The sequence below is a fragment of the Oreochromis niloticus genome, linkage group LG17 (assembly GCF_001858045.2).
Source record: "Oreochromis niloticus isolate F11D_XX linkage group LG17, O_niloticus_UMD_NMBU, whole genome shotgun sequence".
NCBI classification, from domain to species: Eukaryota; Metazoa; Chordata; class Actinopteri; order Cichliformes; family Cichlidae; genus Oreochromis; species Oreochromis niloticus.
In genome coordinates, this window is record NC_031981.2 from 5,203,238 (window position 1) to 5,220,000 (window position 16,763).

The following is a 16,763-nucleotide window of genomic DNA, read 5'->3' on the forward strand; positions in this document are numbered from 1 at the left end:
GACTTATTCAAAAAATAAGTACCAAATAGTCTTTATAAATGGAGAAATTAGCTACAGTGACCAGAACTGCTTTATTTAACAGCACGTAAACGCGAGTTTTGTGGCTGTTGTGCATTTTACCATTCTAGTCTGCGGTATCAGTCTGCCTCAAATGGCCATTGAAGGAACTGCACCATAGGTTGTAGCCTGTTATATCTCAGCAAACTTACTCATATTCATTTGCTATAGTTCTAACAAACAATCAGATTAACAATTACCTTGTACCGGAATAATTTGTAATAAAAAAACAATCACATACCAGGAAGGGAAAAAAAGTTTAGTTTCCTTTAATCTTCATGTGCTTATTATTTCTTAAGTTTTTCCATTTGTTGCCCAAATAGATGTCGGTGTGAGCCAAGGATGTCGACATTAGACTCAAAGCAAAACAACCCCACCCCCCCCCAAACTGTTTACACATATGAATGGATCTCTACTTCATCTCTCAAGGTCTTGTAGAAAACCAGATCTTGTAGTTTCCTGAGGGGTGAACTGTCCCAGGGTTAAATCCAAGGTTTGGATGAAAGTAAAAAAAGTGTGCAAAGTGTCAGAAGCACTAATATCGTCTGAGGTGTCATAACACTTGACTGCTTTTTCTGTCCTGCCTGTGGTATGATCCAATGAAGAAATAGATAGGAGGGATCAGCCTCAAAAAATCTATTCTCTGTCTGGCACACACACACACACACACACACACACACACACACACACAGTGAGACTCACAGCCCACGCTGTATTCCATAAACTTGGCTGAGGCACCTAATAAAACTTCACTCCAGTGGCGTCCCTTGTGCCCTTCTCCTGCTCACCAGCGTGCACTAACTTATTTGATTTTTTTTCTCCTCTTCCCCTCCAGCAGGCATGCTTGAGCTGCACTCTTCTTTACTTGACAAAAGCAAGAAACAAGTTTTCCCACTGCAGTCAGAGCTCGCTAATGCTCCCCCAACGGGCTGCATTTACCACCACATCACAGAAATCGTCCATAACTGTCTTCCCTGTTATTAGCCGCAGTGGAAATGAAGAATCAGGCAAACAAAATCTTGAAACCAGGCTACAAAAAAAAAAGGGGGCAATTTCTAGCCTCACTGGATAGCTCCCTCTACCTCCCTTCACTATTTGCAAGAGGCTCCACAGGTTGCCCGTGGCATCCAGTTAAACTTCCTATTATTTCAGAAATAATACCGTCTTATTTCATTTGTTTAAAGAGCATTTGGTGTCCGAGCCTGAAGGAGAAAGGAAGAAATTAAATGGCTTTCCTGCTTTGTGAAAGAATGTCAGCCTGTGGCAATATGTACATTTGTTAATGGAGTGTGGCTGTTAAATGTGAAGTGGCGGGAGAGGAGAAAACTAACTGGCTGTGGAAATATTGATAAGGCTAAAGGGTTATATGAGATATATCAAGGCGGTGGAAGAGGGGACAGATTTAGAGGTTATGTTAAACTTTACTACAGTACATGTAATTATAGTGCCTAAAAGAAGGCGAGAGCAGTGCCTTTTTCATTTGGGGCTAACGTACGATCAACCTTACGGGCACTTTAGCTCGCTAGAACATTTTGTTCCATTCTGCCTCATTCAAAGGTGAGAGCCATGCTAATATTAACTAATGAGACACGAGCGAGTTGCTTTTAGTTAATAGATCCATGACCAGGACATGAAAAATGTTGAGTTTGTCTATGTCTAATATTTGAGGTGAAATATGCATTTTGCATGTTCTCTGCACCAAATCTTTAAAGATGTGCTGTCATAGGTCATGAATAAAACGCAGTGCTATTTGCTGCCGTGTTGCGTCTTTTCCAGTTATGGATTGCACCATTCGGTCACAATATTAAAACTACTGTAGGGTGAAGTCAACATCACGAGGGCTGTGCAATATGACCAAAATCTCATATCCCGATATAAGACATTTCTCATCCCAACAACGACATATATCACAAAAATGTTACATTTTCACGAAGCTGACGTCTCTTTTTTTGCTTCTCATCCATAAACACTCTGCCTACTATTTCATGTAATTCATTTTACATGAATTCATTTTTGAAAAATCTCAACAGGATCTTCAGTTTTATTGTGAAAGTTTCATGTGGAAAATAAACAAGCGGACGGTGGAGCCATGCGATCGTTGTTGCTAACGACAACGCATAAAAACAGTCGCTTGTCTGTCCGTAGTGTGGTTATTTTAAATATAAGAGAAAGAGAGCACTTTAACAAATTATTTCTACAGTGACCATCAAAACAATGAAAAAAAATATTGCCATAAACAGTTTATTTTGCGACACCACAAAACAAACGATAGCGTAATATGAAACAATAGACATTTTTATATCGTCATCTGATATATATCGTTATATTGAACAGCCCTAAACATCACTGATCTCTTCTTACTAAAATGCAGGAAATCTTTTGCCTCTTTTCCACTAGCACCTACTCGAGTCGACTCAACTCCACTCGGTTTTTAGGATTTTCCATTAGGTGGTAGTACCTGGTACCAGGACTTCTTAGTACCTATTTGACTTGGGGCTCCAAGCAAGTGGAGTCGAGCCAAAATGTGACATCAGCAGACTGCATGCCTCTGATTTGTCAGGGAGTGACGTTGCTGGATAAGTCATGAGAAACCTGGGAACAAGGGAAACGTGTACATACAATTCAACCATGAGGTGCAGACGTTTTCATGCCATGAAACACCATACCATGGTGGCTTGGCGCTTGTGGTGTGTGTGTGTGTGTGTGTGTGTGTGTGTGTGTGTGTGTGTGTGTGTCACATACAAATGATGATACAAAGGAACCTTCGTGCCACGTTGCTACAACAGCCCCACCCAGATGGAGGTGGTACTCAAATGTTATGGAAAACAGCTAAAACTGAAGCTAACCGAGCCGAGTAGGTGCTAGTAGACACATTTCTGTCCTGGCATATGTGTGGTACTGGGTCACGTGTGACCCACCTAAGCATTGTTACAAACCAATCATGTGCCTAATTGCAATGGCAGTATGGACTTACTGTCTATAAAAACTGCTTGGATATGGCTCGAAGACCTAACCTCCAAACTCCAAAAATCTCAATATTATGAAGCAATGACCGGATTCTGACTCTTCTGTCTACAGGCATCAGGCTCCAAAGGTTCTGGTTCAGTAGCAGAAGTACCACATCTGTGGCAGCAATGTTTTGGGGGCTAATTTCCTTTATAAGATGCTAAAATCTATGGGACAATGTTAAAATTACCCATAAAATTTTGCATTTGTGTTTACACGGCATAAGTGGTTAAATGCCAGCTGACTGTAGCACAGCCTACATACTGCCATCCATTTTTTTTAAGGGCAAAGTCCTGCAGAACTTGCTGGGCTGTCATCAGTCTTACCTTCCATGTTGCTTGTTTAGAACTTCCTATCACTGAAAGAGCGGAGCTGCAGTACAAGCCCTGTAAAACATCAGGCTGTGGCTCAACTGTTATATTGAAAAAGTTTTTTGACTAAGGACCTGTGCTGTCTGCATTTGTGTTTGCAGGGAATGTACACCAGTACTTGTCCTCATTACACTATAATGCACTACTGGTGCTCGCGTAGCGTAGTATCACGACAAACTCAATTGCATTTGTCCTCCAACAGCAAATCTTCCATCACTCAGAGTTTAATAAAGAGATGTGAGGAAAGGATGGTGTAGGTAATTAATAATGAATACCACACAGTAGAATTTTGGATCAGTAGAATATTGAATCCCTGATGATTGAAGGGTTTGATATCTGTAGTTGATAGGCAGTGAGTCAGTGTATTACATTGATTTTTCAGTTGGAGGTTTCCATATTCCTCAGATCTTGCCGCAAAGCACTGAAAAACTCACATTGCGTTTATAGAAAAATGTGGACATGCAGAAAAACAAGCATTTAAACACAGAAAGTAAAGTTTTGTTTGTTCAACTTCTGCCATGCCTGCAGTGGGACAGTTTATTTTGGTCTCCTTCTAGAATAATGCGCTCCTTCTAAGTAGAAATCAATTTAGAGAGAAGACTTGGTATAAAAAACCCCAACAATTTCATTTAAATTCCCCAAATGGATTCCCCAAGCATATTTCCCCTGGTCTTTTTTTTTTTTTAAGACGGAGAGTTTACTGAGGTGGAGGATCCACGGGAGGAAGAGCAGATTGATGCATTAAGAATGAAGAGAGGAAGAGATGAGGTTTATGTAGACTGATTAACAGAGGCAGGAGCTACATTTTGCACCACTGGCAGGACACGTAGAGCTCCCGTGCAGTTATGCCTCACTGTCGGTCTCCCGTCTGTCTTCTTAAAATCTCCTTAAAAAAAAAAAGAAGAAAACAAGTAGACCACAAATTAAATAAAATATTTGTCAGATTCAAGCATAAGTGCTCTTGAGTTTTCTGCTTTCTAAAAGAAGGCGAGCTGCTTGTGCTCTCTGCATCCCTTTCCTTCAACTAACTTTAAAACATTTACATTTACAGGATGGTGCAAAAGGCTTTGGTCATTTATTTGTTTCTTTATTTTGGTAGGGAAATTACAAATGGGTGCAGCGATTAATTGTGCAGACATAAATGGAAACACACAGCCGGAACTCTCAGACAAGCTTTTTTATTCTCTGGGCTTCTTGAAGGAGATTCAAAGGATGTTTCTGCCTCTTGTTCTCTTCACTGTCAGCATGATCCCACACTGCTTTAATAGTGTTGAGGTGCACGCTCTGGGGAGGCCAATCCATGACTGATGGTGTTCCACTGTGTGTGTGTGTGTGTGTGTTTTTTCTTTTTTTTCTTTCTTTCTTTTTTTTTTTTTTGTATGGTCCTATGTTCATAACTCTGTCAATTTTGATAAGATTCCCACCACCACTGGCTGAAATGCAGTCCCAAACCATCACAGATCCACCGTGTTTGACAGATGACTCTAGAAACGCACTTATTGTACCTCTTCTCCATACATATTGATAACAATTTGAACTAAAATTATCATCAGTCTATAACAGCAGTGCTCAACCTTTTTTGCGCCACAGACCAGTTTATGTCTGACAATGTTTTCATGGATAAATACAGGTGTCGAGGATAAATACAACAAAATAAAACCAGTACCGGTATCAAAAAGAAAAAGAAGAAGATTTATTCATAACACACGGGAAAAGACCCAGGGAAACAGAGTTAACGATAAAAACAATTTTAAAAAAATTGAAGCAAAAAGGTCCTGATTTCAATTCCACCATCAGGCCGGGGTCTTTCTGTGTGGAGTTTGCATGTTCTCCCCGTGTTTGTGTGGGTTCTCCCCGGGTACTCCGGCTTCCTCCCACAAACCAAAGACATGCAGTTAGTGGGGATAGATTAATCGATTAATCTAAATTTCCCATAGGTGTGAATGCGGGAATGTTAGCTCTGCGACAGACTGGCGACTTGTCCAGGGTGTATCCTGCCTCTCACCCTATGACAGCTGGGATAGGCTCCAGCTCTCCTCCTGAAAAGCATAAGCGGAAGCGAATGGATGGATGGACCCTGAAAACCATAAATATCACACCCATACCTCAACTCTCGCGGCCTGGTACCGAATGACTCACAGACCAGTACGGGTCCATGGCCCGGGGGTTGGGGACCGCTGCTCTATAAGACCTGGCTGCTGGTTGTTTGCCAAGTTTTATGTTATGTGTAGACACAACACTAGTCCATCACTTGTGTTAGCTGTGCTGTTTTTTATGCTTGAATGATTCATCAGTGTTAAGTGGCTAAAGAAATGACAAAACAATCCTCTGAAAGTAGTCAGGTACAAGGACTAGACTGAAAATGAGTGAAAAGGTGCCAATGTCCAAAGAAACACTTTGAAAGGCTTTCAGAAAGGCTGGGGAACTGTTGCTTAAGACAGCTTTGAAAAAGCACTGTGCTTTTTCTTTTTTTTGCACAGTGCCTTAGTAATTGGAGACGAAGATGCTTAACATTTAGGTCAGATGGCAGATATCTTTTAACTGGTCATGTGATTAGTAATTGTATTGTGAAATGAAATCACAGTGACGTGTATGGTCGTGTTTGGGTCTCCTCTATATTTGTCAAATCCTCCCGTGTGTGTCCTGCTCTCCTATCGAGCAGTAATACAGCTGCAGTGTGATTGACCTCCACTAAGCTGTCCATTAACCTTCAACACAAACACACACACACACGCTCACACACACACCCTGTCCCTCATTTGGCAGAGCACACCTAATATCTGAGCCCATTGCTTTGTAGCTGGCCTGTACTGATTTGTGTTTGTGTGTATGCAAGTGTGTGCGTTTGCATGTGGAGCAGTTTCAACATGTGACGCATGGACATATTGGCAGAGACCATGTGTATGTTGTCAGGGATCTGGGTTGGGTGGGGGGGGTCATGTTGGCACAAATGTGACTGTCGGGATGAGTGGCAGCACCGACTGAGCATTGACAGTCGGGTGGATGAGTAAGAAGCAGGGCAGTACTTCACTGGATTTATGTTGCTGCAGAGAATTTAAAATGTCACAGGTCACGAGAAACACGTGAGAAGAATGTTTCTGATTTAAGAGTGTGTGCATATATATGTACACATTATAATATAACTGTTCTATAATATATTTTACAACTAAGTTTAACTGTTCTCAGTGTTTGTGTTTGCCAGGTGTGTGTTCAGCTTTCTGCAGGGAAAGTTGTTATTGTGCTGCAGACAATCCTCTAGACTCTGCAGACTTCTCTTGGGGCCTTGTCTTTGTAGGAATGAACAGAAAACAAATGAAAGAGAAACTTTTGTCACTACACTTATTGACTGTCTTGTAGACAGTTGCTCAAAATTGATGGTTTGTGTGCGTTTCTGTCTGCTCGCCCGCATATTACCAAAAAATGGCTTCCCGCTTCCAGAAACGAATGACAACAGCATCACATCACAGACAGACACACACATTGATGACGAGCACACAGTGAACATCCGTTTTTTAAGGCCTGTTCTGATTTTCTGACTCTCTTGGAGCAGGTAGATGAATTTAGTTTGATGGGGATTCCACTAAAGCCAGTCCAAGACACAGTTGCTCTAACTTGCGTGTGATCAGCAGCCAAATATGCTCGTTTTAATTGGAAGTGATGACAAATCCGTGCACGAGAGCAGCTGTTTGCTGAAATATTTACAGGAAAGACATCTCTGTAAGATTTATGTAGGGAGTTTTAGTCCTGACCTATGGGAGCAGCATATGGTCTGTACTTAAATGCTAAGTGCTCCGCACTCGTATGGAACCTTTTAACCTTATCTGTTCCACAAAGGGCTTTACAGAGGGTCACTAATTCACTCATTCATCCATTCACTTGACCACCTGAGCCGCAGCCACATCACTGTAACAATATAAGGGCAAAAATCCACTTGCTAGCTTTCAGGATCATTTAGTAACACATCATGGTCTTCTTTAGTGAGATATGCTGACTTAGTGGTCACAAAGAAGCAAACTCATCACTCACAGAAAACTTGAGTTCTTCTAGTGGCCCACTGAGGCTCAGCCCCCACAGACCTGATGTTAGAGTGCCCAACTCTACAGTAGAAATAAACATGTTTACAGCCTGGTGTAAGAACAGTTTTGGTTTGTAGCAGTGCAGGATTTTTATATAATCGTCATGGTTAAACACTAACAAAGTTCTGCATTATTAGGAGCATGGCTGTCTGGAAGCCCTTGCCTTTGTTATTTATGTGACAAATATTTTGTTTTAACTGTACTAACAGCCCGGCCAGCTTTGGTGATCGAAATTTAAGTGTTTTATTTAGACACCCACCATAATATGTTATCACAATACTTCACTCTCAATACGATATTTGACATTTTGCGGTATGCTTAGTATTGCAATAACATATATTAGGATTTATCGCATTTTTAAAAACAGCTAATTTTGTCTATAAATTAAAACTTTTTCATTATCTATTTTATCCATTTTGGTTTATTTTATTTATTTATTTACTGCAAAATGAGATTGTCAAGCATAACAACACGCTCACTACGTCCTGCCTTAAATGTTGCCATAAGACTGAGTGGGTCTGCGATGGAATGGGGTCAAACTGGCAATTAGATACAATTGGTTTCTGATTATTAAACATTTGACTCTGATAAATCTGTTGTTGTCTACATAGGTGGAAATTCACATTCAATTATTGCTTCTGCACTGGGCAGCTTTCCTTGTTCTATAGGAATATAACCAAAATACAATCACCTCTGGCTGCCAGCTGAGTTGAGTCCCTTCCAGTTGTGCTCTTTGACAAAGACTCATTCTGACTGATAGGAACATGGAAGAAACTGGTGGGCAACACTGCAGTGACTACATCTGTGTTACAGTCAAGATTTCATTCTTTCATTCATGTTCTTAAGAGTTTGTCTAATTCAGGGTCAAGGTACGGCTGGAGCCTAGGTGTCATAGAGGTAGAGGCGGGGTATAGCCCGAACAGTACACCAGTCTGTCACAGGGCTAACATATAGAGACATTCACGCTCACATTCACACTAACAGTCAATCACCAGCAGTGTTGGGAAGGTTACTTTTAAAATGTATTCCATTACAGAATACTGAATACATGCCCCAAAATGTATTCTGTAACGTATTCCGTTACGTTACTCAATGAGAGTAACGTATTCTGAATACTTTGGAATACTTAATATATTATCATGCTGTTTACAACTACATGAATGTCCTATTGCTGTGATTTATTACTGTTACTGAAGGTCCGCGGCTCCGAAACGTAGTAAAGGGACCTCTGCCTAATACGTCGGGTTCGTGTCGGGCTGGTAGCCGAAAACTAGCTTTACTTTGTTGTCTGGGTCAACTTTGCTTGCGGGAGACAGAGAGAGGCGTTGAAAGGCTTCTCCAACGGAACTTATTTTTTCCGGAGGAAAACACGAACACAGTGTACAGTTGAGTCTTAATAGCTTACTTACAGCTGGGCTCGTCAGGCACTCTTCTTGGCTGCTGTGGTTATTATTATATTTACATGCTTCCAGCTCCCGTTTTTGCTCCGTGACAGCTCGGACTTTTCCTTTCTCTCCCTCCCTCGCTCACAGACACATAACGGGTATGGTAGTCCATTCTCCCTGCAGCACGGACTACACTGCCCATCAGGCTACATGCTTTAGGGCCATGCCTGTAGCATTCTGCCTTTTAGCTTAGCACAACAACAACAACAAAAAAGCGCTCTCTCACCCAGGAAACACGCAGAGAGAGAGCGTCACCCTGTAACCATGGCAACCGTAACGCTGCCGCCTGGAACAACAGAACGTAGCTGTCAAACAAACCCAAACAGTCCTGACCCGCGACAATATGAAACAGGGAAGTACCGCTGTGTATTCCATTTATTTCAACAAAGTAACTGTATTCTGAATACCACCTTTTTAAACGGTAACTGTAACGGAATACAGTTACTCATATTTTGTATTCTGAATACGTAACGGCGGTACATGTATTCCGTTACTCCCCAACACTGATCACCAGTTAACCTAACATAGCTTGCATGAACCCACAAAGGCACAGAAAGAACAGGCAGACACAACACAAGAAGCACAATCTAAAACCTGAAGGCACATTTATTATATTTCTTACAGGGCTTTCACCTGCAGCGGGTGGACATTATTCAGTCTCTGAGATTGCTTAGTTGTCATCTAACAGGCGGTTGATAACAGGCAGTCGTTTTGTCCGTTGTCATAATCAAAGCTCTTCAGAGAAAAATGGCAAAAATGGTTCATTCATAGATGTCATTTTAAAAATAAAAAGGGACCCTTTGAATGTTTCACAGCTAGATGAACCAGCTTTTTCTCACGGGGAGTAGTTTTCAGGGCCTGAAGTCATGTTTGAGTTCAGTTTTGAAGATTGTAACTCTCTGAATATTTCAGAACGCCTAGCCCCAGCTCTCGCTTTTAATAGATGTATTTTTTTTTTGTTCGTTTTAGGACTGACTTTCTCCTCATTGCATAAGCCTGACCACATAACCAGGATACAGTCTTTCACAAATGCATGTTCACATATGCCGTCTGACAAACACCCCCCTCCACACGCGCACAAATACCCATTTAAAGGTAACTCCCTGAAGAAGCAGAAAGCATTTGGGCAGGAAGCAGAAAGTTTTCTTTGCAAAGTGAAGTGTATCATTTACAAGCCGTGTAGTCCCAGGTGGTGGAGTCTGGGTTGTGATTGAACTTGGCTCAAAAACTCAAAGCAAGTTTTTTGAGAGCAAGCTTTAAAATAAAAGCTCATTAAATGGTACTAACAGAAAGAAATAGTACGGAGATGGGAAACCTAAAACCACCGTGTGTTTTTAAACACTGGAAACATGGCCTCTCTGAATATATGCTCAATTAATGAATCCCATGTGGAATTAGCAAGCATGTTTGCATGTATTAGAAAAAAACAGGTGAATTGGTTACTTACTACTAATCCTACAAGAGGCATGGTGAGCGTCAAAATGAGTTAGCATTTTGAGCTAATGGTAGAATTCAGGATTATAGTAATATTTAGATGAATGTCTGGCAAATGTGAAGCTCTAGCCAGCCTTAACATTTAAATCCAATCCTCTGTTTGTTAATATTTTGGGAATAAGAGTATCAACTTATGTTTTTCCAATCTTCTGTTGTCCAATTTTGTTGAGCCAGTGCGGACGGTAGCCTCATTTTCCTGTTCCTGTTGTGGCATCCAGTGGGGTCTTCTGCTGCTTAAGTTTTCAATGTGTTCTGTGAACACTAACACTCCTCTGCATAGCTTGGCAGAAGAACATTACTTGTAATTAGCTTATTAGATATTAATGAGCATTTGAGCTGGTGTACCTAATAAAGTGTACTGTCACATGGGTTGTTTTTCTACTCCTGGATCTTTATGCGTTAATAAAGAGTTGATATCTGTAATATATGGTCTCAGGCATAGACTATCCTTGCTGTACAGCAGGCCTGCCAACCTGCTGTTCAAACCTACTGTTTGTGAGTGACAGCCAATGAGAGGAATGTGACTCAAAGCGAGAGCAGCTCTAAAAGGTAGCTGAACCGAAGCCCAGAATAAGAAAAATTGGGATTATTTTGAAGTGTGAATTATGCAAAGCCACTCAAGTCAAGTCAAAGTTAAAAGTTTGGAGTTGAAAATGAGCCAAATAGGTTCTTTTCAAGCTAAGCTAACCAGCTCCAGGCCTCAGCTTCATCAATAATACACAGGCATGAAAGTGGTATCAATCTTCTCTTTGAGCTGTCTGCAAGAAAGTGAATTAAAATACAGAATTTTTTCAGCCATAACTTTACTTCAAAACTGAACTCTTACTGAATTGAGTCGGATCCAAAAACAAGAATATATGAAGAACTGAGAAGATAAATAGAAAAATCAAATCTACAGTGTGATTTACATCAACATTTAAATGGGTGATTTTCTTTGTTTCTCACTCTCTGTCTATCAGGGTTACCTGCCAGCCAACGCAGAGAGGAGGGAAAGTGTTCTACAGAGGAAGAGGCAAGAATATTTCGGCTTCATCCAGCAATACTACGACTCTCGAAATGATGAGCATCATCAAGACACATACAGACAGGTACATGCACATACACGAGTCAACGCATCTCGTATGCCTATAGCTTTCTGAATCCCCCAACTTGAGGGACAGAATGAATGAAAGTCTCCAGAAAGAGTCCTCTTTCCAATTACAAGAGCCTGTTGCTAATGTATTAGCTCAGCATGAATTTAGGACACAAACAATGTAAGCGTTTGTTTGTTTGTGTATATATATATGTGTGTGTGTGTGTGTGTGTGTGTGTGTGTGTGTGTGTGTGTGTGTGTGTGTGTGTGTGTGTAAAGAATGCCTTTCTACAGAATTTGGCCCTGCAGTCAGGATTACTGCCACTAGTTATTTGGCAAAAATGTGATCTTTATTGCATTTTTTTCCCCCTGCTTGTGTTCTTTTGTTCTCTCGTCCTTCTCCCTCATGTACTCGTCTGATTATTTGTCCACCTATGTGTGTCTGTGTCACAGACCAGAGACGAGCAGCTTCAGAGAGATACTGAAATTAACAGTATTCTGTTTGGTATATCTGTTTTTACCCCCCCCCCGTGTATCCGTCCCCTTTTGCCCCCACACCCACCATCCCCTCGTTCTAACACTCCACTACTTCCCATTCATTCCGAGCCGATAAGAAACATCAAAGTGAACTGTCGATAGCAAAAACACACATTTCTCACATTCCGTCCAATTTCCCATTGATCTCCTCTGCACCGTGCCAGGAAGCTGGCATACTTTGTTTTGATGATTGTTTGGATTGCGTCTCGAAGCCTCCTTTTTCTGCCAGATTCTACTTGTGCTGCAGTGATTTCTAGTTTGTTTGTTTATTTATTTATTTTTGCTGTGTGCCCGATTATGTGTGTTTGTACATATGTTACTTTGGCATTCACGTTGCTCAGGATGGTGGGTTTGTATTGGGTTTCTTTCTTTCTTTTCTTTTTTGATTTTTTTTTTTTGTCTATACATATTTACGTGGTTGTATGTGTGTTTACATACAGTACTCAACAGAACGGAAAACGCCCCTGTGCGGTTTTGCTTACTGTAAATAAGACTGGATAAAATAAGTACAGAAGTAAAATAAAATGAGATAAAAAGTAGCTTACTGTATGTAATAGAAAACAAAGTGGTGCTATATGCACAGTGTGTAAAGTGATATGAGTGAGATGAGAATGCATATTCTCTTCTGTACAGACGTGTTCATTTGACATCATTTGAAACTGTGCGAACTCTAAATAACTGCATTTTTTAAGTAAATCATTTCCTCCTATGAAGAGTCAAAAACAAAGACTTTAAAAACAATACAGCAAAGACCCCCAAAGTAGAAACTCAGTGTAGCAAAATTAAATACCTATGTTAATCACAAAATAAACTGAAGTGACCAAGAACTTTCTTCATGTTGAATCTACGTGTCGGCATCATAGCTCCACGTGGAGAAGAACTGCCCGAGGTGCTAGAAATGCATTTATTGTGAGAATTCTCCCACATGTAAAGGATACAGGAATATCAGTGACCAACCATAAATGAGTCGAAATGAGACGGCTGCAGAAGTAATCAAAAGGTATAGCACGAGTGTCAGACTCAATTTTACTAAGGTTCACGCCAGGAAATGGGGATCACACCAAGGGTCAGGCATATGCAGTTTAATGACATGGTTTAATTTAATCCACAAAATAACATCCCAGGTAATGTTGTATATTCCAAAAGTCTGTCTTACATACAATTTGGTCCACATAAAGGCTTCAACAAAACATCTGCAAGTTTCCCAGCTGTTAGTGTTTAATGTAGCAAAATACTGCAATAACCTGCAGTCGGTAAACTTTGCAGAAATAAGACAGCTACTGAAAGTATCGGGCATAGGAAAAGACATCATATTTAATTATCCATATTTAATTTGTTCTTTGAAATATTTCTAAAGGTTTTCAACAGTCTGTTATGAGGTGGGCACCGTATCACTTGTGCATCACTGCATGTAGGCAGGCCAGAATTTAAGCACCGAATGTGGGTTAGATACATGGCTGCAAAGGGGCTCGGACCTTAAGTTTGAGTCAAAGTGTTGTCCTTAAATGCCGCAAGCAAATACTTCAGATTTGGCTCAGGGTTTATCCATGGAAAGAGTGTTTCTGTGGTCGCTCAGACAGTGTAAAGGACAGTTTGTAATGTCAGCCTGTTTGAACAACTTAAAAAAAGAAATAGAAAAAAAAGGCGTAGACTTTAAAAAAGAAGCACAAAGAGAAAATTTATTTTGGCTCACGCGGGGTTCAGCAGGACCACTACAGTGAATACATAGTTCCGACAGTGAAGCACAGAGAGCGCAGGGGTGTGATGATTTGGAGCTAGTTGAGTGCAAAAGGGAGATGACATTTATAGATGGGACCATCAATGCCGGTGAATTTACCAAAATACTGGCTGACAAGATGAGAAATACTGCAGTGTGATGGTGATCCAAATCACGCTGCCAAAACCACACGAAGAAGGAACACTAGGAGGTTCATTTGCTTCACTGAGTTTCTACTCTGTGGCCTGCAATTATTAATATAGTAAGTCTGCGTAGTCTTTATTTTGTAAAGAGAAAGTGGGTCTGCTGTTCAAGTATGTCATTAATTTTAAGTGATATCACACAGGGCTCCACTCATTTCTGTTACATGTCATCCTTGTGTTTGTGTGTCCATCATCCATTCTGAATGTTCGTCTGTTTCGAGGTTGTTCTTTTCTGTCTCTTTTATATATTTGTTTATATTCCTTGTAACTTGCCCACACAGTTTGTGTGTGTGTGTGTGTGTGAGTGTGTGTGTGTGTGTGTGTGTGTGTGTGTGTACGTGTGCATACGGATGTCCCAGCTTGAACTGCAAACCCTTTTGATGTACTGCAGCAGTTTCATTCTTCCCCAGGAGAAAGTGATCTAAAAAAAATCTAGCTTTGGTCTTTTTTTGTTATTTTTCAAGCAACCAGAGAAGAGTGTTGTGTGGAGATGTCTGGCATTTTGTTGGTTTATTTCTGGTGATGTTGCATTAAAAATATTTGGACCACTAGAGGAGGAAAATACCGACCCTTCATTTATGATGGCCTTATCAATTACAAAATGTCAAATGTCAAAATACAATTTTAAAACGGTGAGCTGAATGCTACTGAAACTTACATAGAGAATTATTATATTCTCAAAGACCACAAGTGCAGTTTATATGAATATGAAGCAGGACGAGGAAATACCAGAACTTCCCAATTTTAAAGTGGCCTTGATATACTTTTAGCTTATTTTCTGTCATATATTCTAAGAAAATGGTGCACGCTCATATTAAACATGACCAAAGCTTCAAACGAGATGAGAATTCCTTCCATACCTTGTTTCAACTGATTCATTTAATCCAGAAGGATTTAGTATTGCTTTGTAGTAAGTTTTGGTGGCTCTGTGGTTAGTAGTGTGGCTTTGTTGCAGAGGGACGCATGCATGTGCCAGATATTAACCATTTCTAAGATGGGCCACGCTCCACATTAGATATTTTTAATGCAAATCTGTTCATTACATTAAGTAATTCTGGAAACGCACCAACAAAGAGACAAGCCAGACCTCTAAAAACTTCTTCGATGTAGAAACATGACTATATGTGGAAAGTCATCCCTGTGAGCCAAATGCTCAAAGTTCTACTTATTACTGCTCTTGACTATGTATGCTATTAAGACAGAAGACGTGTAAATTATATGGCGTCTGAGGCCCCACCCATCTTTTGCTCAAACCTTCTGTTTGTGAGGGGCAGCCACTCAGAAGAACATTGGCTTTAAAGGGAAAGCTAGCTAGAATGGCTCGTTGAAAACAGTGGATGAACTGACGAGCTACACCACGGTACACTATAAGATGAATAAGGATTATAAGTAATCATGCAAAGCTACCCTATACATTTTAACATATAATATAGAAATGGGTGTGAGTGTAATAACTCCACTTTATGTCCTTTGTCATTTCTTTATAACACCTGAAAAAGTCTGAACAGATTATTAGCTTAAAATGCAGTACATGTGGAGGACTTTTATATTGTGTGTGTTTGTGTTTATGTGTGTGTGTCCGTGTGTGTTTAACACATTCTCTCCCGTGTTGCTGTCAGATCCACATAGACATTCCTAGGATGAGTCCTGAATCTTTGGTGCTGCAGCCAAAGGTGACAGAGGTAAGGTGGACAGGACTGGATGTAGACCCAATGCCCAGTCCCGTAACCAGCTGCGCACTCTTACAAACAGACCGGGCTATTTCAGTTGGCTTGGCTCCAGCTGCCGCCCTGCATCCGCCTGGCTCCCTTCTGACGAATCTGTCCGCCTGTCGTATCGTTCGTCTGCGGGGTAATCACTCTGAAATGGTGTAAATGTGGTCTCGCACATGCATAAACGCACACACACACATTGATGCAAGCACATATTATCGTAGAGGCGTCTCAGCATGCACGGGCACTCACATGCAGTGCTGCATTCAAGACCACGGCTGCTATCCATTTCAGAAAACTGAAACCCCAGTCCGACTTCAATCAAGGACACCAATCCACTAACTGTTCCTCTCGCTCTCCGTTTCTGTCACTGTCTGTAATGGCCAAATCTGTGCTAACCTGCCCGTTGCTTCAGTGTTTGTCTTTTTTTTTTTCTCTCCTTCTCTCTGCAGATTCACATTGACATACCGAGAACTAATCCTCTTATTCCTCTCTTTCAACAAGCTTCTGTTCAAGAGGTGAGACCCCTCCAGCTGCACACACACCACCTCACCTAGCAGGGTTTTCCCTTTTCTGCTTTTAGGCAGATTTGGTCCCGTAATCAGAGGCACTGATGATGTTGGACACCTTAAAAACAGAACATGTGAGATGGCTTACAAAGAGGGGAAAAACATGACCATAATTAGAACGATATAGGTCGAAGAAACGGGGCACAAACTGTGAAGAGTAGTTGAGTGTTAGAGTAAAAATACCATCTCAACTCAAGTCTCAGTATGTTGATTTATTTACTTAATGTTTTTCTATCTGCCTGCGAGTGTAAAATGGGAAGACCCTCGCTTAAGCACACTGCATGATTTTGCATGGGGCACACACACATACACAGCAGCTCAAGCGAAGAACACACATGATTTTAATAATTACATGCATGGGATTAGATCCCTTTTAACTTTCACTCTGCATGGTTGGCAGTTTCATATCTTTTTGTTGTGCTTCGTTAGTTCTACTGAAGCATTTCTTATTACAGTTGGGTGATCTGTTATGGCCGATATAAGAAGTCATTTTCTTCAAAACAT

At 40.8% G+C, this 16,763-nt stretch overlaps 1 protein-coding gene across 2 annotated transcripts in view; it reads left to right on the forward strand.

The window, feature by feature from the left end:
- Window positions 1–16,763, forward strand: part of tbc1d22a (TBC1 domain family, member 22a) — a 156,802-nt gene that overhangs the window by 40,312 nt on the left and 99,727 nt on the right. The window contains exons 7-8 of one of the 2 annotated variants that reach the window (XM_005451751.3): window positions 11,409–11,537; window positions 15,598–15,660. In XM_005451751.3, the coding sequence (XP_005451808.1) occupies window positions 11,409–11,537; window positions 15,598–15,660 (192 nt within the window). Of the gene's footprint in view, window positions 1–11,408; window positions 11,538–15,597; window positions 15,661–16,142; window positions 16,209–16,763 lie in introns of both variants that reach the window. The other variant, XM_005451749.4, reaches the window with a different exon arrangement.